Source organism: Sycon ciliatum, chromosome 5, assembly GCF_964019385.1.
Source record: "Sycon ciliatum chromosome 5, ocSycCili1.1, whole genome shotgun sequence".
In the NCBI taxonomy this organism is placed as follows: Eukaryota; Metazoa; Porifera; class Calcarea; order Leucosolenida; family Sycettidae; genus Sycon; species Sycon ciliatum.
The window spans coordinates 33,283,206-33,305,240 of record NC_088647.1 but is presented as its reverse complement, the minus strand read 5'-3'; the positions used below and the strand labels follow the sequence as shown (position 1 = coordinate 33,305,240).

General features: G+C 46.7%; 1 protein-coding gene across 2 annotated transcripts in view; it reads left to right on the top strand.

The window, feature by feature from the left end:
• LOC135818392 (carbonic anhydrase 1-like) overlaps positions 1–22,035 on the top strand; it is a 199,853-nt gene that overhangs the window by 40,636 nt on the left and 137,182 nt on the right. The window contains exons 5-10 of one of the 2 annotated variants that reach the window (XM_065331752.1): positions 6–81; positions 2,265–2,422; positions 4,553–4,672; positions 5,391–5,438; positions 6,652–6,706; positions 8,091–8,604. In XM_065331752.1, coding sequence (XP_065187824.1) covers positions 6–81; positions 2,265–2,422; positions 4,553–4,672; positions 5,391–5,438; positions 6,652–6,706; positions 8,091–8,146 — 513 coding nt within the window. In that variant the 3' untranslated portion in view covers positions 8,147–8,604. Of the gene's footprint in view, positions 1–5; positions 82–2,264; positions 2,423–4,552; positions 4,673–5,390; positions 5,439–6,651; positions 6,707–8,090; positions 8,605–22,035 lie in introns of those variants that run through there. The other variant, XM_065331750.1, reaches the window with a different exon arrangement.

Below are 22,035 nucleotides of genomic sequence, written 5' to 3'. Positions count from 1 at the left end.
AGTAGGTTGCATCAAACGCTTCCAGTGCACACCCAGGCCTGGAGACGATTTTACGCCATTTCTCCACCTTGAAAGATTCGGGTGAGTCCTGTGGATAGAGAAGTTCCATGCTAAGGCCCTCTTCAGACTAGGTACAAAACAGCCTATAAGTCACATTTACATAGAAGTTTCCAAGACAACAACAAGAATCTGGCGGGAAGCCTAAAAAGCTGCCCGATCCTTTCAGGCAGGGTGCGAACCCTTGTAGAAGGCAACTTTCCTGCATTTATCGTACTTTCTCACCAGGTAGTTGTACAAACGTACAGACTTTGAACCCGGGTACGACTGCCGGCTGCTTTCACACATCCCAGCAGCGCCCAGGTCCATTGCGCAATAGCGTAGGGTCAAAGGTTGCCTGTATATTGCAGGTAAAATGTGTAGTCTGAATGCAGGCTTGGAAATATGTTGCCTTTTAGGTTTTATGTGATTTTGTACTGGATGTTCTATGTACGTAGTCTGATGAGGGCCTAAGGGCCGATTTCCACTACGGTACAGTGAGTGCCGTGCCGTGAGTACCCATGGTGATTTGCTTACGTGAGGGGCAGTTTAGGCGCGAGTTCATTCCGTGGCTCCTGCCGTACCGCGCCGTGGACATTCCGGTGCCGAGGGCCTGGGGGGGGGGGGGGTGGAAATGGCATGCCGTGGTATTCCGTGAGGTTGAATGCAGTGAGTAGTAGGTATTTTACTACTCCCTGAAAGGAAGTTTTTCCTTTCTTTTGCATTTGTGGTACGAAATTTTTCTTGGCTTTTGGCTTTTCAATTGGTTGATTCTTGAGCTTTCTCTACTCATCTCCCCCGCTATTTTCCCTCAGGACCAAAGTCAGAAATTGATAAAAATGGTGGTCCGGCCTGCTGACGGAATGCACGGAATGACTGTGCGCAGGTGTAAATCACGCTCAGCTTCAAGCTCGTACCATGGGGTACACGCGACCTACCCAAATCGTTGGCACGGCACTCACGGTACCAAAGTAGAAATCGGCCCTGAGGCTGTGTTTACATGAGAAATTTCAACCCGGGTCGAGTTCAGCCCGGGTTGAAAGTCGGTACGATAGACGAAATAGGTGAGCGTTTACACGAAGACAGTTGTTCCGGGTCAAATACTGATATGCCGCCAAACGTCTACTTCTAGAGTCCTGTATGGTTGGTAATGTGAATCTGTTCGCGCTAAATTTGCATGTGCAGTGCTGTTCAAACCTGGCGCGAGATACGCACAGAAGTATGTTTGTACGATTTTCTTGACCCGGGGCGAAATTTCAACCCGGGTCAAGCGCAATGCGTCATGTAAACGCGCCATTCATTTTGTGTACATGGCGGGTTGAAATCTGACCCGGGTCGAACTCAATCCGGGTTGAAACGCCTCATGTAAACACAGCCTGAGGGCCGATTTCCACTACGGTACCGTGAGTGCCGTGCCGTGAGTACCCATAGTGATTTGCTCACGTGAGGGGCAGTTTTGGCGTGAGTTCATACCGTGGCTCCTGCCCTACAGCGCCGTGGACATTCCGGTGCCGAGGGCCGAGCGGGGGGGGGGGAGTTGAAATGGCATGCTGTGGTATTCCGTGAGGTCAAATGCAGTGAGTAGTAGGTATTTTACTACTCCCTGAAATGAAGTTTTTTCTTGGCTTTTGGCTTTTCGATTGGTTGATTCTTGAGCTTTCTCCAGTCATCTCCCCCGCTATTTTCCCTCAGGACCAAAGTCAGAAATTGATAAAAATGGTGATCCGGCCTGCCGACGGAATGACTGTGCGCAGGTGTAAATCACTCTCAGCTTCAAGCTCGTACCGTGGGATACACGTGACCTACCCAAATCGTCGGCACGGCACTTACAGTACTGTAGCGGAAATCGGCCCAAAGTAAAGTACAGCAACTCTACGCAAATGGGTGGGCAAAGCCCGTAAATTCGGGAGTCTGCGCTCTCCTTGCGGAAAGGTGTCTAGGGAGAGTACATACATGGGGCTCTAACAGCAGAGGTGCTCCGTATGTGGATAGGGGTATGCATTAATAACTCTCTCCCAAGGGGGTACACTGTCACATTTGGAGTTATCAAGGACAGCTACATGGTTCGAAAACTTTGTATGGTATGACACGGATCCGTATGCAGTGCATGTAATAGTTTTTGCAGATCGACATCTAACTTACTTAGCTGGATCAGGGAATAACACTGCCCAGTGTTTGCCTTCTCGTATACCGACTTTGCACTTGTCCCGACTTTGCACCTGTTTCAGCCTTCGGTGGTATACGCTCCATCGACTTCGCCACACTGCTGAGGCCTTCGGACCTCACATCATTCTACACATACAAGGGATCACAGGCTACGCCAGGGTGTAATGAGCAGGTTATATGGATGGTCATGAGCCAAGTACAGTATGTCCTACCAGCATCGGTACGTCTTCCAATGTATGGCTCGCTGAATGCAGTGTGATAAATCGTAGATGCTGAAGAATTGATTCCGTAGATGCTGAATATTTTTTATTCATAAAAAAGTTGAGGGAATGTAGAACGGAAAGGTTTGAAGAAAACTTGATTGTCACCACCAGGACTCGAGGGACTGTTGCTTGAGGCCAGCGATACTCACCACTGAGCTATAGTGTAGATGCAATCGCAGCAGAGACCGTTCAGCATTTCCTTCAGGCTTCGAATATTTGCTGAATACTTTTGTGATTTTATTCAGTATGTCCTACCAGCAGCGGGTTTGTCTGACTGCTTAGCTTTCTGACTACAGTGCATTGTGAAAGATTTCATACCCCGCTGGAATATTTGTCCACGTTTCATACAGTGATATATGTATAGAGTGAAGAATGGTTTACAGTGCCTGCATTCTTACTTCCTCCGTTAACAAAAACTTCGTGATGGATTTTGATGGATATGAAAACGCTTAGAACAGGTCAAGAACAGTTTGTATCGACTGGTAATCACTGGGCGAAGGTGATTCAGCCTATGTACAGCGTCTTTACAAGAGAAGCTTTTGGCGGAATGAGCAGAGAGTTCAGTTTGCGTCGCTTCCGCTCGACTCATTTTTGACCTGCGTCGCTGTCGTCATCTGCTGCACGGGAGTCGTCATCTGCTGCACGCGAGTCGTCATCTCTCTCTCGAGTCGTTGTTCAGCTCGTTTCAGCCTTGCCTCGGCTTCTTTGATCACACTCCGCTGACCTTGATGTCGCCGTCGTTCAAGTAAGTTGGCTTTAAAGCTGCGTGATCCGCCGCGATGGCAATTACTAGTTTCCACCAGAGAGTCGTGAAAAATATTTTACGACTCCCTGGTTTCATCTTCGTTCTCCAGGGCTCTGCGAAACGAGGAGTAAAGGCACATCCAAACTGATTCCATTTTCTCTAATGGATACCCCTGCCAGCACTGAACGGCAGCGGCTAGCAAGTCCAGTCGACTTTCTTTAGCCATGAGACTCTCATGGGACTGCAGACTTCTGAAAGAATGCATGGTCATCAGCATTCGAATCTGGGCTTTGCGCAGGTTGAACAAGAACTTGACTTTAGAATTATTTTCATTGAGCCGTGCGATCGGAGCAGCTCCTTGTTCACTCGCTCATTGTGTGGGTTCGCTGCTCCGTTTTATCGCTCTCTATCGCTCTCCAACTTACTTAGTGCTAAAGTGGTAGAGAGGCCAAGCAGCGCAATATCCCTTCGGAGAAGTGGTGTTTTAGTTTCGCTCGCCATGACTCTCATTACCTATGCTTCCACAGCGCAACCATCGATTCCGCTCGGCTTGTTGTGAAAGGTCGCTTTCCTTGCAGCGTACCTCTTTCATGGCATGCCAGTGAAGGCCAAGAAAGTTGATGCGACTCATTTCACGGCAGGTTGTGCCCAAACCAGCCCCTCAAAAATCCATCACGAAGTTTTTGTTAACGGAGAAAGTATATAGCTTGAGTTTTCCGTGTGAAGCATGTCATTTCCAGGCCACTTTTAAAAATCTGTTTGTTTCCGTTTCCAGGATAACAATATCACTACCAAAGGTCTCCCTCAAAATATAGAGGACATTTAGTTGTCAGATGGAGAGCCAAGGTTTAATTTATACAAAAGAGAAAGACCAAGGAACTACAAGTTACGCTATACTGTCCACTAACACCACCAGTTACTAAACAATCAGCTCATGCGATAACATTGCACGACACTGACCGACGGTACTGACGTTCTACAACTAACTGGCTAACAGCTCTAGCACATCTTGGATGCGCACTCCAACAGCCTACTGTCCTTCACAGCTGAGACTTTCAGCTCATGCTTATCTTGGTTGCGCTCACCTTCCCCTCCTTATGTTATTTCTATAGCTTAGAACCTTCCAAGTTGGAAGGCTGTTGGAGTGCGCATCCAAGATGTGCTAGAGCTGTTAGCCAGTTAGTTGTGGAACGTCAGTTTCGTCGGTCAGTGTCATGCAATGTTATAGCTGGAGCTGATTGTTTAGTAACTGGTGGTGTTAGTGGACAGTATAGCGTAACTTGTAGTTCCTTGGTCTTTCTCTTTTGTATACATTTAGTTCTGTCTGCGGTGTTCGTTTCAGCTCAATTCTCTATCAAGCGGCCTAAATCCTGTGTCTGGGTTACCAAGTGCTTTCATCTTTGGTGATAATGCTCGTCCGCTGCAATCACTCAATGATCGAACGATCTACCAAAACTTTCCGGTACGTTTCTGAATGTTTTGTACCCTTTGTGCATGTAATCGTGTGCTAAGCTTCACCTTTCATACAAAATGAATCATTCAACATCAATTCAAAAACCAAACGAATACAGTCAGCTTCGCGTATAACGACACTCGACGGGGTATGAGAAAAGTTTCCTTATACCCCAAGTCTCATTATGTATTACATTTAGATGGGGCTTTGCTCTGGGCATGGAAATACTGTCGTTATTCGCGAATTGTTGTTATATCCGCAGTCGTTATTAGCCTTTGTTGACTGTACTACTGTAGATAGAGGGTATTCAGTAGTTTGAAGGACAAGTGCGAGCGGGAAAAATTCGAAGAAACAATTCACTTTCACCACCAGGACTCAAACCAAGAACGCTTGCTTATCGCCCTATGAATCTAAAATGTAAACATTCATGCCTCAAACATATTTCCAACTTCCATGAAAACCATTATGCCGTTATTATTGGTCGTGATGACCAATAACAACGGCATAAAAGGCACACATTTTCACATTCTATATACATGTATCGGATTTTTGGCCTGCAAATTAAGAGATACTATCTACGAAGCACACAGACAAGAAATCAGATTCTTCCCTGGCTGCAAATCATCTGGCACTAGGCTGGCAGTTAAATACTAAGCCATCCAGAGAGGCCAAAACTTGTAGGAATACACAACTGCATCACATCAACCTTTCTCGTATGTGTTTTTAGATGACCCCTGGTCCCCCCACAGTCGCCACGTCCACAGTCGCTCCACAAGTAAGCTTTTGTGTAGTCGTCAACCAAGCGGCGACCATTTCATTCTGAATTCGAAACTCAAGCCTGATGTGAATCCACACAGGCGGGTGGTATGCAGCCCTCACAACCCACACACTTCGTGTACGAACTAGCACCCGGGGAGCTCTGACATTATTATAGTATTCTTTAGCGTATGTACAGTATAAAATGCACCTATCACATCAAAGTCCCCATTTCAGTTTCCGTATTTGGCTCCTGTTCTCATGATTTCATCCAAGAAGGAAGTCAGAAGGGACGAAGGCTGCAATAAGCCCATTGCGCATTGCCAAATATGGAAGGTATGAGTAATGCATGTGAGTACACTGGGATCAGGAATGCACTGTTCAGTGCTCAACACCCCAGACGACTATGCCCAGGTGGTTGTCTGGGGTGTCTATGGCACAAATTACGTCATTGCGCAATGGGCTTATCTCTTAATTTGCTAAATCCTATATACAGGATTTTGGTCATATTTTTCAGCTCAAAATGGGTGTGGCATGAGATTAGCAAAAAGTATGTGACCAATTCTTCCTTGCTAGGTCTTAGTAGATATCGAGAGCTGAATAAGATTATTTTTTCAAACACTTACATCTCAGGCTCATCTCCTTGCCCAATATTACTAAGGCCTGTGCCCTATTTCACGATTCCTATATATAGGATTTGAGATTTTATTGGACCTTGTTTTATCCTCAAAACTGGTAGTTTCATGATGGCATGCGCGATATGTCGTCAAGAAACCACCCCGTGCCACACCTGCAATGTTCTTCTGCACATTCACTGCTTCAGTCCTTTCCATGACAGCAGCTGAACAATTATGCTCAAATTTCCAATTATTGCTGAAAATGGGTATTCATCAGAAATATTATCGCCCTATGAATCTAAAATGTAAACATTCATGCCTCAAACATATTTCCAACTTCCATGAAAACCATTATGCCGTTATTATTGGTCGTGATGACCAATAACAACGGCATAAAAGGCACACATTTTCACATTCTATATACATGTATCGGATTTTTGGCCTGCAAATTAAGAGATACTATCTACGAAGCACACAGACAAGAAATCAGATTCTTCCCTGGCTGCAAATCATCTGGCACTAGGCTGGCAGTTAAATACTAAGCCATCCAGAGAGGCCAAAACTTGTAGGAATACACAACTGCATCACATCAACCTTTCTCGTATGTGTTTTTAGATGACCCCTGGTCCCCCCACAGTCGCCACGTCTTCAGCTTCAGGACCTACGATTGGTGAGTCTCCATGTTACTATGAGTATGCGTGATCCATGCATGTGAAAATGATATCAGGAATATGCAGGAATTGAGTAGTAGCAGACGAGGCGCTTCAAAAGTATCAAGGAGAGCGAACAGTAGACTGACAAGAGCAGAAAAATGAAGTGAAGTAGGAGCGATGTGTTGAAAGGCTTGAAGATGGATGTTATCATCTATGGTGCACATGGATGTTAACATCTATGGTGCACATGGATGTTATCATCTATGGTGCACATGGATGTTATCATCTATGGTGCACATGGATGTTATCATCTATGGTGCACATGGATGTTATCATCTATGGTGCACATGGATGTTATCATCTATGGTGCACATGGATGTTATCATCTATGGTGCACATGGATGTTATCATCTATGGTGCACATGGATGTTATCATCTATGGTGCACATGGATGTTATCATCTATGGTGCACATACACAAAAACGTACTGCCATGTACATGACACACACAAAAACACATACAGTGCTGGCAACTGAAATCCGACCCCCCCCCCCCCCCAGCGGTGCGCTAGCCGCGTTAGCGATTCGTACGAGACGCTAGGGGGGGTCGGATTTCAGTTGCCAGCACTGTACACCTATGGATACACACACACACACACACACACACACACACACACACACACACACACACACACACACACACACACACACATACACACACACACACACACATACATGACTGTATGTACCAAACTCTTATTGCTGGATGTATTTTTCGTTAATGTATTATCGTTGCATCCTCTACTAGTCAACAATGAGACCATTTTGCGTTTACTATAATTTTATGTCTTGCAATGATAGTCACACACATGCATGAATGCATACTGGTAGTTGCCTGTTTGTGTTAAAAAGAAGAGCCAACAACAGCGACGACGTCAGGAACAACGAGAATGATCACGACAACGATAGCAACATCTGAGATTTTGATGGATCAGTTCATTGACATAGACAAGAGCATAGGGCTTGAAAGTGATGACGTCAAAACGGCTAGAGAGTAGTAAGTTCTACGTTTGGATCCACCAAGGCGTGACTTTGCTATTGCCTACAGTATGTGGGTGCATCACCTTGCTGATTGCCTGTATCACCTTGCTGTGAGTAAGACCGCTCGAAATGTGCTTGGATCCATACAAAAACTGTATGCATGTGGGTCCAGTTTTTGAATTTTTGAAATTGTTGCTAAACTGTGACGTAGCACTTTCAAGCCCTGTTAGCAAAACAATACCACATTTATGCATATGCTTGGTTTCACGCTGAAGAGGAAGTATTCAAGATACTGCTCTCAGTGGACGGGCACCGTAGTTGACATCAATTTCTCTTCTCTGCCCCTGTGTCTCCCATACAGTGTCGCTTGTCGCCCTCTTTCTCTCCGTCCTGGCCATCTACGCCAACCTGTTGTGATCACCTACACATCAATATAACTGGATAATGATAGACCCACGCCTGTGGATTGCTGTTTTGTCTCCTTGAACAGTGTACCAACCATCTCTTCAGCGAACACGCTCACAGCAAATTCCCCACCTCCTATTCTAGATTTTTTCCCTATTTATAAGATTTATATCTAGTTTTCTCCCGCCATCTTGCTCCTCTCCATACTCGTGCCAACTCAGATCCACCTATACATGTGTCTGTGCCCGACCATGGTGCAGGGTGAGAGTAAAACTCACTGAATACATGTAGTACTACACTCCTGTGGTTGGACATTGATCTGGATGCATCATCATGATTGCCACACCAGTTTCTCATAACATCTTCCCAATCCCCAGCCTGTTGTATTGGACAAGCACTAACAAAGTTTGAAAATCTTTTGCACCGTTATACTCCTATGTATTCGTATCCGATGTTCCGAGCACAGATACTGAAGTAGAAAAGAGTAAAGGTAAGCATAAAGGAAAGCAGCTCGTTTATAATCCAGTGCATGAAGCCTGTAACAGGAAACAAATGGCTGTGGTGTTTTAAATGTTATGGTAGCACAGTCTATTTTGTCGCTTGTATTTGGGTATTCAGCTCGCCACCTTTGTCATTGAGCACTTGTTCACATTGGCCCTGATTGTGACCAAGAGAGAGAGAGAGAGAGGGAGAGAGAGAGAGAGAGAGAGAGAGAGAGAGAGAGAGAGAGAGAAAGAGACAGAGAGAGAGGGAGAGAGAGAGAGAGAGAGAGAGAGAGAGGGAGAAGGGACCATTAGCAAGCCGTGAAACGTCAACGGAACGAGTTCATCAGAACGCACGCGAAACACCGCGTGATTTATGATTAGCTTCTCGTGTTCACAACCCGTGTACGCGAGTCGGCTGCTTTCCAGTTTCAAACAGTTTTCTGTATATTTTTTACTGGCAACGGTTTTTGCGAACTTTGTTTGAGAACAAATAATTCAGTCTAATTGACTTTTACCGGAATACAAGTGACAGAAACCCATGACAGCCACATCGCAGATGGATGGGTGTAGTAAAAGGTTATGTTCACGAGGTCCATGCCAAAACACTCTCCGAAAGACTTTACAATGCAGCAAATCAGTTGAGAATATTCTAAAATGTTAGTAATGGTTATGCCAAAATCAATGGTTCTACTGGTTGTTTGGTACGTTTCGCCCTCAAAATTATTCCAACAAGAATAGATGAAGAATTTGAGAAATTTGAGAAAAATTGCAAAGACAAAAGTCTCGCGATTTACAGTGCTACTCTCCTTATCATGGTTGAAATCGCACGTACTAGACTGAAACCCACTCGTTGCGGTCATCAGTGACGAGTAGACCCCTCCGAACTTGTCAAACACAAGCATGTTTCGCGTTGTCACGACGGGACTCTAACCCAGCTCCCCCTTCGCGTTGCCGTTTCAAGGCTTGCTAATGGTCTCTAGAGAGAGGGGGAGAGGTAGAGGGGGGAGAGAGATGGAGAGAGCAATTTTTTTTCAACGCAATCAAGCCTCTTGTACGGGCAAAATAAACACAATAATTATTACGAGTGCAGCCACAACAGCACCGGAAGAAAAACGAGCAAAAATGGCTGTGAAAACACTCTAGCACTACAGTCTAATGTCATAAAATGGCTGTGAATACAGTCTAATGTCAATGATAACAATTGTAATTCCAAATGTACAACTACGATGTACTTAGTACAGTCATGTCAAAACCTTTTTTTTTACTAAGTACACAACCTACTCGTCAGAAGGGGAGAAGACAACAGAGTATACAATAACAAAACAGCAGGGAGAGTAGGGGCTGCAAAGCAAGCCTGTACTGGTGAGGCAAGCCCACAACACCGACCTATGGTCTCGGCGTTAACGTGAGCTTGCGCACCATAGCCTAAAAGAAGGGGGTGATTTAGCGATAAAGACAAGAGAAGGTTAGGTAGAATGGTTGAGGAGAGAGAGAAGGGGGGGGGGGTGGAGACAGAACAAGAAGAGAGAAAAATAGATTCAAAGGCAGTTCAGATGCAGTGAACATGATGCAATGCTTGGGGGGGGGAGGAGGAGCTTCAAGATGGAAATAGTTCTGAACTGTTAGAGGGAGTCTGTGGCCCAAAGCCACTGGCTTCGGCGAAATTGGTAGTGGACGTTCGCTTTGAAGGATTGTAGGCCCTTAGAAGATGGTGGTTTGGTGAAGAGGGAGGATGGCAGCGCGTTCCAGGTGTTGATGATGTTGTAAGGAAAGGAGCGTCTTAGGTAGTTAGGAGCGCCTGGAGGGAGAACATTTTCCAGTTGGCAGGGGTGTGAAGCAGACTGTTGGCACTGTCTCCGGGTTACAGGTGCGGCATGGTGGACAAGGAGAGGAGGGACCATGGATCTCAGCAGAGGAGGACCCGGTTGGCCCAGTAGCTTGTAGACGAAAGTCAGCGCCGCCACTGTCCGTCGGGCCTCGAGGCTCTGTAGCAAGATGTTGGGTCCCAGGATGTGGAGGGCACGCCTCTGCACTCGGTTAAGGTGATCAAGGTTGGTGGGAGCAGCTCCCATCCAGACAAGGGGAGCGTACTCGAGCAGGGGCCGGACGAAGCCGTGATACACGGCCAGCATGCTATGACAGTCCAGAACGCGAGCAGCTCTACGTAGGAGGCCAATACGTGAATTTGCCCTGGCAGCAACTGACCGGAGATGCATGGAAAAGGATAGCTTGGAGTCAACCATAACTCCGAGGAGCTTGAGGTGTGGCTGTGGTGGGATGACCTCCCCTCCAAAGTTTATTGCGGGGACAGGCCAAGGCTGCTGTCGATGGCAGGAGATTCGTAGGAGCTGCGACTTGGATGGTTCAAACTTAACATGCCACTGTGTTCCCCATGCATGTAGCGCATTGACGGAAGCTTGGAGACTGTCAGCTTGGTGTATGGCATCATCGCGTGTATTGACGCAGGCATACAGCGTGGTGTCGTCTGCAAATGTTCCCATTTCAGACCCTGGAGCCAACCAGCTATCAGCATCATTTACATACACAAGGAACAGGGACGGTCCAAGGATGCTGCCTTGTGGTACTCCTGCAGAGATCGGATAGCGATAGGAGCTCTTGCCGCCAATGACCACTTCCAGCGAACGACCTGTTAAGTAGTCTCTAAGCCAGTCCAGGAGGGCGCCCTTCACACCGAGGTTCCGCAACTTGTGCAGTACACCTGTGTGGGAGACTTTGTCAAAAGCCCCAGCGATGTCGACAGCAAGCACCTCCACAGATCCACCAAGGCCAGATGTGGCCGACCACTTGTGGTGTAGTCCCGTAAGTAGATCGGATGGACCTAGGCCTCGGCGAAAGCCAAATTGCCTTGGTGATAGGCGGTTTTGTCCCTCCAGAAAGTTCATTAACTGGCGGTTGATGATGGACTCCATTACTTTGGAACATATAGAGAGCAGCGAGACTGGTCGGTAATTCTTTTCAGCGGATTTGGAGGACTTTTTGTATACTGGAACTACTCGGGCAACCTTCCATTCCTGTGGTTGGTGGCCAGTACTGAAAGACAGGGAGAAGAGGCGTGCTAGGGGCCCCGCAAGCTCAGTTGCGCATTCCTTGAGTACCCTAGCTGGGATATTGTCCGGTCCAGTGGCTTTGGAGGAGTTGGGTCTTGCCAAATGTCGTCGTACTATGTCAGCCCGGAAATGGGTCCTTGTGATTGCTGGAATTTCACTGTCGCCAGAGGCCAGGCAGGCTGTTCACTGATATGTCGGAGGCAAGACTGCATTTCTTGGAAAAGAAAGAGCCAAAGCAGTTTGCCTTTGCCAGGTTGGTTGCGCATATATTATAGCGTCTGGATAACGCAACCTACGAGTAGGGTGTCTGCGATGATAACCGAGGCTGATGAATGAGGGGAGATTGGCAACAGCGAAATACGTCTATTTGGTTGGTACCTCTGCACGGCTTACTGGAACGCGAAGGTGCCATGGAGTCAGCATTGTATTGTATTGTACTTTGTCATCTCGACCGAACACTAGTAAGACCAAAGTGATGTTCTTCTGTAGCGGTGCTAGTGATCAGTTCTGTACTGTGTCTTTATCATGTCCTGGCAGCTCATCGACCATAGAAATTGTCCATGAACATAAGCACCTTGGTATAATATTATTATTGACGACCGTCTAACATGGGCTCCTCATGCAGACTATATTTGCAAGAAAACTAGTAATGTTCTCGGCATACTATATCCTCTTCGTTCTCATTTGCCTAATACATGCCGTTCTATGTTTTATCGCTCGTATCTATTATCTATTTTCCAGTATGCATGTCAGTCTTGGTGTAGTCTAAGTCAACATCTTGTGAACAAACTTGAAATCCAACATAAATCTCTTCTTAAAATATTGTTTAACAAGCAGCGTTTATTTCCTAGTCTTGAGCTCTATTGTATCAGCAATACTCAGCCACTGTAACAGATTCACTGTTACTACTAACACTAGGAATAGGATACACTTATCACCTGTTATTATCACGCTGCTGCTGTTAGGTGTTATGTCCATCATTGCTTGTTCATGTATATAAGAATGCATTATGGCAAGGATCATTGCTTATTCCAAGAATGACTACTGAAGTTAGTTGGACTGTTACACTGGTAGCAAGAGGATGGTTTTTCTTTTCGTCATGTTCGTGCTATGCGCAGTGGCCGCATTAGTCGCCTACGGTATATTCGAGATTCAGAAGCGTCTGAATCACCTTATCGCACTCGGTCAGTGCGATGGATCAGATCAAACGCCAAGACGTGCTCAAGCTCCCAGCGGAGAGAGGCCACGCATGCGCCATGTTAAGTCTCCGCCTGTGTTTCGTGGAGATACAAGAGAGTTCAAGGAGTGGGCCTTCGCCATCGAACTCGCCATGAAGTCCCTGCAGCTGGACAACGCGGAGGAGCGCTTGAGCTACGCGGCGAGTTTTCTGGAGGGCAACGCTCGTCTTTGGTTTATCGCCTCTCAGGAGGCAAACACGCTGTTTTCCGACTGGCCAGACCTGAAGAGCAAGCTGGGAGAAGTGTACGGCCCGGTTTATGACAGGGAACAGGCGCGCATCGACTTATTCGCTCTTCACCAAGATGAGACTCTTGACGAATACATCAACAAATTTTCGCGGCTTAGCTTACAAGTTCCCGAGCTTGATGACCACTCCAGAGCTATCTTGTTCACGCGTGGGCTGGCTCAGGGCCTAAGCGGTGAAGTACTTAGGGAGCATCCGCAACATTTGGCCCAAGCCATACGAGCTGCGGTCTCAGCAGACCAGTCGATGCGGCTAGCCCAAGCAAGCTACGCCAAGGCAGTGCGCGCACCAGGGCATCAGAGGCGCCAGCCTGGACCCTGGTCAAGCCAACCAACACCATCCGGTGGGAGAGAAACCAGGGAGCCAGAGGGTCGTTCAAGGCTGTGTTTCACCTGCAGGAAACCCGCCCATATTGCCAGATTCTGTCCAGAAGGAGGGAGGAACGCCACAAGCAAGCCTTCTTTAAACGATGGACGCCAGTAAGGAAGGGAGTGCGACTACTGGCGAACACGAGAGCACCCAGGAATAGGCCACGAATCAAAGTTCAGAACAAATTCAGCCCCTTAGCAAATGAGGAACCACGCCTCGAGGAGACCGAAATTCAAGCCTCGCCTGTCAAGCATTCGTCACCTGATACTGTTGGCCGGCCTAATGAAGTAACCGCCAGCACAGGGAGCATTTCCGCCGACAACAAACACGACCTAATGCGCGTCCAGGGCAAGATAAATGGACGTCGCGTTACCATGCTACTGGATTCTGGGTCAACCCACGACTTCATTTCAACTGACCTTGTCAAGAAGCACAACATCTCCACAACAACCGGTAGCGACGTCCTGAACGTCACACTTGCTGATGGATCGGTCCGCTCACAGCCTATTACGAAAACGGACAGCTTGAAGACCGTAGTCGGCGACTTTAGCGAGCACCAACAGTTCCTAGTATTCCCTATGACGCGGTATGACGTGATCCTCGGCAAACCATGGCTGACCCGGACGAACCCACAGATCAATTTTCGTACCAATGAAATCAAGCTGGAGGGTGGATCCATCATCTGTCAACCGAGTGAAAGTGATGGCACGGACAAATCCAACCCACCGATCGAGACGTTCCTCATCTCAGGGAAACAGGCTAGGCATGCAATGAGAGGTGGCGCAGAAGGAATCCTAGCGTATGTGACAGCAGATCCGGACGAGCCACAGACGGTGGATAGTCCGGGTAGGGAGGATCAGAAGGATTTCAAGGACCTGCTGAAGGAGTTCGGGGACGTCTTTCCCGATGAGCTTCCAAACAAGCTGCCACCCAGAAGAGGCGCAGATCACGAGATAAAAACGGAAGAAGGAGCTAAACCGCCATCTCGTGCAGCATATCGTTTACCAAAACCAGAGATGGATGAGCTTCAAGCTCAGATCACCGAGCTGCTCCGTAGAGGATTCATCCAGCCCAGCAAATCCCCATACGGAGCCCCTGTGTTCTTCGTAAAGGAGGCGGATGGAACACTTCGAATGGTATGCGACTGGCGTGAGCTAAACCGCATAACCATTAAGAACAAGGCATGCCTACCGAATATTGACGACCTCTTTGATACCGTCCAAGGCAGTGCGTATTTCACCAAGCTAGATCTGAGGTCCGGTTACAATCATATTCGAATAGAAGAAACAGATATTCCGAAGACAGCAATAAATACCCCATTCGGTCACTTTCAGTTCACAGTGATGGGTTTCGGCCTAACAAATGCCCCGGCAACATTCCAAACCTTGATGAACAGTGTCCTCCAGCCATACCTGCGTAAATTCGTTGTGGTGTTTCTAGACGATATCCTCATATTCAGCAAATCATGGGAGGAGCACCTCGATCATGTCAGAACCATCTTTTAACGCCCTCAGGAGGAATGAGCTATATTGCAAACCGTCTAAATGTGAATTCGGCCGGACAGACGTTCTGTTTCTTGGGCACCGGATAGACGGCCAATGCATTTCTCCAGATCCAGAGAACATCAAGGCCGTGCATAACTGGCCTGTCCCGACGACGGTCACGCACGTAAGACAGTTTCTGGGATTCGCTAATTACTTTCGAAGGTTCATTAACCATTTCTCGGCCATCTCCAAACCCCTGGAGGAACTGACAGGGAAACATGTGCGCTTCGAGTGGAATGAGACTCGACAGGAGGCATTTGAGCGATTGAAGTCTGCTCTGCTGGATGCACCAGTGTTGCGACTAGCAAACGTCAGTCAGGATTTCCCCGTTGAGACTGACGCAAGTGACTTTGCTGTGGCAGGAGTCTTAACGCAGCAAGCAGAGGACCAGTCCCGGCATCCTGTGGCTTACGTGAGCCGAAAGCTGTCTTCTGCCGAACGGAATTACACGGCCGCCGAGCGAGAAACTTTGGCTGTAGTGTACGCCCTGCAGTGCTGGCGAGTCTACCTATTTCGCCATTTTCAACTCTACACCGACAACATGGGAGTTGTCTACCTCAGGACCAAACCAAACTTAACCAAGAGAGAGGCTCGATGGATTGAATTCCTGGCCGACTATGACTACACGGTACATCACAAGCCAGGGAAGTGTAACATAGCAGACCCGTTGTCACGTCGACCAGACTTGGAACTGAATGGAATCGAGTTCTCTCTGGATGTGAATCAAGGAATTGCGAATCAGATCTCAGCAGGGTATGATAGTGACCCAGAGCTTTCGCCAGTAATCAAGCGCTTGATGGCTTGCAGCGAAGACGCCATGCATGAGCGATACGTCTGGAACAGTGTGGACCGGCGGCTGTACCTAGTAACATCGGGCGATGCTCGCCTCTGCATTCCTCGCGGTCCGGTACGGCTGCAACTGCTCAAACAGAATCATGATTGCCTGACGGCCGGCCATCCGGGGAGAGACAGGACCTACCTGAAGCTGAGCAGATACTTCTATTGGCCAGGCATGAGAAGTACTGTGAAGGACTTCGTTAAATCTTGCGACCGGTGCCAACGCGTAAAGGGTAGCCAGACCAAGGCAGGACTGTTGCAGTCCCTTCCAGTCCCCGAACAGCCCTGGACAGACATCAGCATGGATTTCATCATGGCACTGCCGCTGACCTGCCGAGGACATAGCGCCATTCTAACCTTTGTGGACCGTCTGACGAAGTATGTGCACCTGATCCCGACGACTGTTCATGTTGACTCTAAGGAGGCAGCCCGATTGTACGTGGATCATGTGTTTGCTGCCCATGGCTTGAGCAAAACGATAGTTTGTGATCGAGATCCGCGATTCACGTCGGCGTTCTTCAAGGAGGTTTTCAGTATTCTTGGCGTGGAGCTAAAAATGAGCACGGCCAACCACCCGCAGACCGATGGCATGACTGAGCGTGTGAACCGTGTCATTGAGGATACGCTAAGAGCTTTCGTCAACCATAGGCAAAACAATTGGGATGAACTCCTATCGCTATGTGAGTTTGCGATCAACAATGCCGATCAAGCGTCAACAGGTAACACGCCATTTTTCCTCAACCATGGATGCCATCCAGTTACTCCCTCGAGCTTATTGACGAAGCAGAAAGCTGGAGCTGGCATGGACACGAATGGTCCGCTGTCATGGCTGGATGGCCGCGTAGACGCACTACGTGAGGCACAGGATGCCATCGTGGCGGCGCAGGCCCGGCAATCATTGTATGCGGATCGAGGACAGGTGGAGGACGCCCTGAAGGAGGGGGATGAGGTGTTGGTCTTCAGGGACTTCCTGCTGACGCCCGAGGAACGAGACAGGCCTTCACACAAATTAAGGCTCAAGTGGTATGGGCCGTTCAAGGTGCAGAAGAAAGTGGCCCCGAATGCGTACAGATTAGCTCTTCCAAGAATCATTCGGGCCCATCCAGTGTTCAATATTGCTGCCCTCAAGCTGTACCATGGCAATGAGATACCGGGCCGTACTCAGCCGGCACCTCCACCCCTAACCGATGCGGATGGCCATACGCGGTACATTGTCGAAAAGGTGTTGTCGCACAAGAAGAGAGGACGGCGCACGCAGTACCTAGTGAAATGGAAGGGCTACCGAGATGCCACCTGGGAGCCGGAGGAATACTTGATGGATGAAGCAGGAAACGCTATTATTCCGCTGAAAACCTACCTGGACCGTTTTTCATAAAATTGCTATTTAATTGTCAGCCACAGTTGTATTGCTAGTTTCTACGTGTTGCAATAGAAATGTAGCATTCTGCATGATTAGGATAGTGCTTCCCTGCCAGCCAGGCGTTATTTGCAGAGGACATGCACTGGATCTTGAGTTCATCAGTGTTGTTTTCGGCTACCATGCATTCCACATATCCATGCATGATCATTAGTTACCATAACTGTTCCTTCGAATTGGTACTGTTCTGACAGTTGAGAGGGGGGAATGGTGTAACAGATTCACTGTTACTACTAACACTAGGAATAGGATACACTTATCACCTGCTATTATCACGCTGCTGCTGTTAGGTGTTATGTCCATCATTGCTTGTTCATGTATATAAGAATGCATTATGGCAAGGATCATTGCTTATTCCAAGAATGACTACTGAAGTTAGTTGGACTGTTACAGTTGGTGTTGATGAAGAGGAGGATGAAGAGGAGGAAGGAGATGAGGAAGATGCTGACGACGACGATGACGACTATCTACATTTTTACCACCAAGCCGATTTTGTGTAGGCAGAAAAAGAATTTGTTTACGTTGAAATTGTTTGTGAATTTAGATCAGTAGTTCTCGTTTGTGGTGCATGGTTACTTTCTAGTGGTGAATCTATCGCATCCGTTGTCACCTGATATCGTTGATTGATGTCATGTTTCTTTCAGCTCTCATTTTCTCGCGCTAGTTAGGGTCTAAATTATTACTGGCATTGTGCGTATATATATATATTGAGTTTAGAGCTAGTTTTGATTTGCCAGTAATCCTCTGATGAGATGGCGAAGAAAACGTTTAGGAACAAGCTTAGTTATTTACATGAAAACAAGTTTTGCTAATGGTGTTTGTACTGAGTGCGCAGCTTACTCTATTTATTGCGTTGATTACATTTTTATCTCCACGTAAGCTTTTTAATTATTATTATTATGGGGGTGGCTTTATTGGTTTTGTGTTTGTATTATGCAGCATCCCGGGTCATTTAAGACCATGGGGAGTACTGCTGTTGTATGTGAAGAAAATGTAATAAGGAAGACTGAGAAAAAAGAAAGAAAAAAGCGAGAAATACTGTGAACAGCAAATCTACAATGATGCATGTACAATCTATTATACAACTAATCTGCGAGAATGAGACTTAACACAAGCAGGTACAGTAATAGCAAGAGAGCTAAATCAGAAAACAAAATCCGTTGAAAAGTAACCGTCATCAAATCTGAAATCGAGCCCTTCAGCGACACAATAGCACTGAAGGCAGCAATATAATTCTTCTCATTCAACATCAGTGAAGCACCGTCAAAACCGGTGAATGGGGGCTGATGGTATTATTGTTGTCTTTGTTATTGGCAAGTGATTAATATTACGATCATAATATTATTATTTTCTGCAAATAGGTGCTTCAACTAATAGTTCGAACCATGGGCATTCGAAAACCAATGTAACTTATTAGAGTGTAATTATTATTTCATCTGAGTTATTGACCTGATGATGTCAACTGTGCCAAGGAGCGCCTCCTTTTGCAAGATCGATACACTGGCTCCGGCATCCAGTTCCCTCACAAAGTCAGCTGTCGAGGAGGTTAATCCACCTAATGCCCCCACAATTACTGGCACGATCTTGGCCCGCACCTGCCACATCTGCTCCACCTCACGCTTCAGGCCTTGATATTTCTGTATCTTTTCCACAGATTTTCGGCGGATGTTCCTATCCAGAGGGACACTTACGTCCACAAGGAACGCTTCATCTTTGCCCTTGATAATAATGTCGGGTCTGTTTGCTCCAACGGGCGCTGCTGTTGGAATTGGCACCTCCCAGTAGATTGTCACATCCGTTTCAGCACTGTACACGACGTTGGTGAGTTGGTGACTTGTGTACTTATTCGAAATGTCCGATGCACCATACTTCCTGCACAATGTCCAGTGGAGATATTTTGCTAACCTGTTGTGGCGATTGATATAGTGACTTCCCGCACAAGCTGTACACGCTCCAATAATGTGGAAAACCGTTTCCTTGTCCCTGCCACACATCCTGCAACTCGTTTTCGTTGACACACCTGTTCCTCGATTAAATATCTCTTGTAAGTTCCGTGTTGGGATAGCCTGGTCCTGTATGGCCATGACAATACTCTCTGTCGCCGGACGCAAAGCGGAAGACCGCAACCACGCAAAGGAGAGCCCTCGATCCAGCTCAGCATCCTGCAGCATAAGCCAAAATTGGCCATGCAGAGGCTTCTTTCTGATTGTCTCCTCCCGATGCCGCTGGTATCCCTGGCGTATTTGCTCCTTTGTGGCTGACTCCTCCATACCAATCTTTGCCAAATATTTCGCAGCATCACTGGAGACAGAGTATTTTGCTTTTTTATGATGGTACTGTTTTAGGAGAGCAATGGCAATGTGGTCTTGGTGGCCCTCGATGTATTTATTAATCTGGATGATGGATTGTTCATGTAGATCTACCACACTTTGGAATCCACGGCCGCCTTCGGCGCGCACCAAATGAACCCTCTCTCTGTCAGCCCGAGGGTGATGCCATCCCTTCTTGGTGAGCTTCTTCCTGAGCAAGATATCCAGCTGCTCCAATTCTACGGGTCGCCAGTTGATGATGCCAAAGCTGTAGGTGAGCAGTGGCACCGCGTATGTGTTTACTGCCTTTGCTAAATATCCAGCCGTTAATCCAGACTTGAAGATCGCATCTAATCGCTTTCCATAATCCTCACGAAGCTTGCTCTTTATCTCACCATGCGGCAGCGCAGCCGATTCAATGAATCCGAGGTATTTGTACATGTTATCTTCTTGCAGGGTGGGTAAAGCCATACCCAACAGTGTTTCGACAGGCTCCGCATCACTTGACTCAAGCACTCCCCGGTGTACATGAAGCGTGGCGCACTTCGAAACACCTTATTATTATTATTATTATTATTATTATTATTATTATTATTATTATTTGAAACTCGGATGTTGAGCCATAAATAAATGTGGAAGAGAAAAAGACATATGGATACGAGTTAAGAGTAACTCTCCATCACTGTAACATGATACTATATACAGTCAGAAAGTGCAATAACTAGGCACAAAACTGACAGAGTACTGAAACATTCGACGTCCTGACACCTAGCTTCAACACATCTCCGTAGCGCTAACCGACAGCCTTCCAACTTGGAAGGTTCAAGGTTATGGAAAGACCAAAGAGGGGAAGGCAAGCGCAACGAAAACGAGCAAAAGCTACAGTCCCAACGGAACAAAGAATGTCGATTGTTACTGGACGATGACGAGACCAGTACGATATTTGACAAAGCGGTCTAACTACAATTCGAAGCAGCAAAGCAGCACACCACCCAACTTGGGTGGGTCATAAATATCTGTTTTGTAGTCAACTAGTCCATCACAATGTCATGCATGAGGAGTACTGTAGGAGTTTGACTTTCGGCTTGTACAATTCGTTTTCGCAAAGCTTCCCTTTCTTTACTTATCTTTGATATTTATGACCCACCCAAGTTGGGTGGTGTGCTGCTTTGCTGCTTCGAATTGTAGTTAGACCGCTTTGTCAAATATCGTACTGGTCTCGTCATCGTCCAGTAACAATCGACATTCTTTGTTCCGTTGGGACTGTAGCTTTTGCTCGTTTTCGTTGCGCTTGCCTTCCCCTCTTTGGTCTTTCCATAACCTTGAACCTTCCAAGTTGGAAGGCTGTCGGTTAGCGCTACGGAGATGTGTTGAAGCTAGGTGTCAGGACGTCGAATGTTTCAGTACTCTGTCAGTTTTGTGCCTAGTTATTGCACTTTCTGACTGTATATAGTATCATGTTACAGTGATGGAGAGTTACTCTTAACTCGTATCCATATGTCTTTTTCTCTTCCACATTATTATTATTATTATTATTATTATTATTATTATTATTATTATTATTATTATTTTTCCCGTTTGTCTCTTTCCCTCAAAACCAGTCAATATTTTATGACTTGGGGCTCCCCGCGTGCTAGTTTGTACGTGAAGTGTGTGGGTTACAGTGAGGGCTGAGTCCCACCCGCCTGTGTGGATTCACAGGAAGTGTGAGTTACGAAGTCTGAAGAAAACGTTGAACGGTCTCTGCTTGGATGACGACTACACCATAGCTCAGCGGTTAGAGCATCGCTGGCTACAAGCGAGGGTCCCTGGTTCGAGTCCTGGTGGTGACAGTCAATTTTTTCTTCAGACTTTTCCCGTTTGTCTCTTTCCCTCAAAACCAGTCATTATTATTATTATTATTATTATTATTTGAAACTCGGATGTTGAGCCATAAATAAATTAATGTGGAAGAGAAAAGGACATAATTATGGATACGAGTTAAGAGTAACTCTCCATCACTGTAACATGATACTATATACAGTCAGAAAGTGCAATTAGAAAGTTATTATTATTATTATTATTATTATTATTATTATTATACGCATTCCCGCGTTGAAGTGTAGCAGCAGTATGCTGCGTCCACAGCTTCGCTTATGCAGAATGGCTTGGGTGAGAGCTAGATCTAGCTTTCCTTTACATTTCTGTTTCTTTTTCCTGGTGCGTGCTTGTGGCATTGAAGCCGAGACCTTTGGTCCGTGGAGCCCCTGGTACCTCACCATCACTGTAACAGTTCCCTGTTAGCGCTAACCTTATCTGCCCTCTAGCTCTGTATCTTGCACCTTTCCCTATCCTGTCAGCACGCGCGTTATCACCTTAGGGCACGAAGTGCCCTATATCAGTTGTGTTG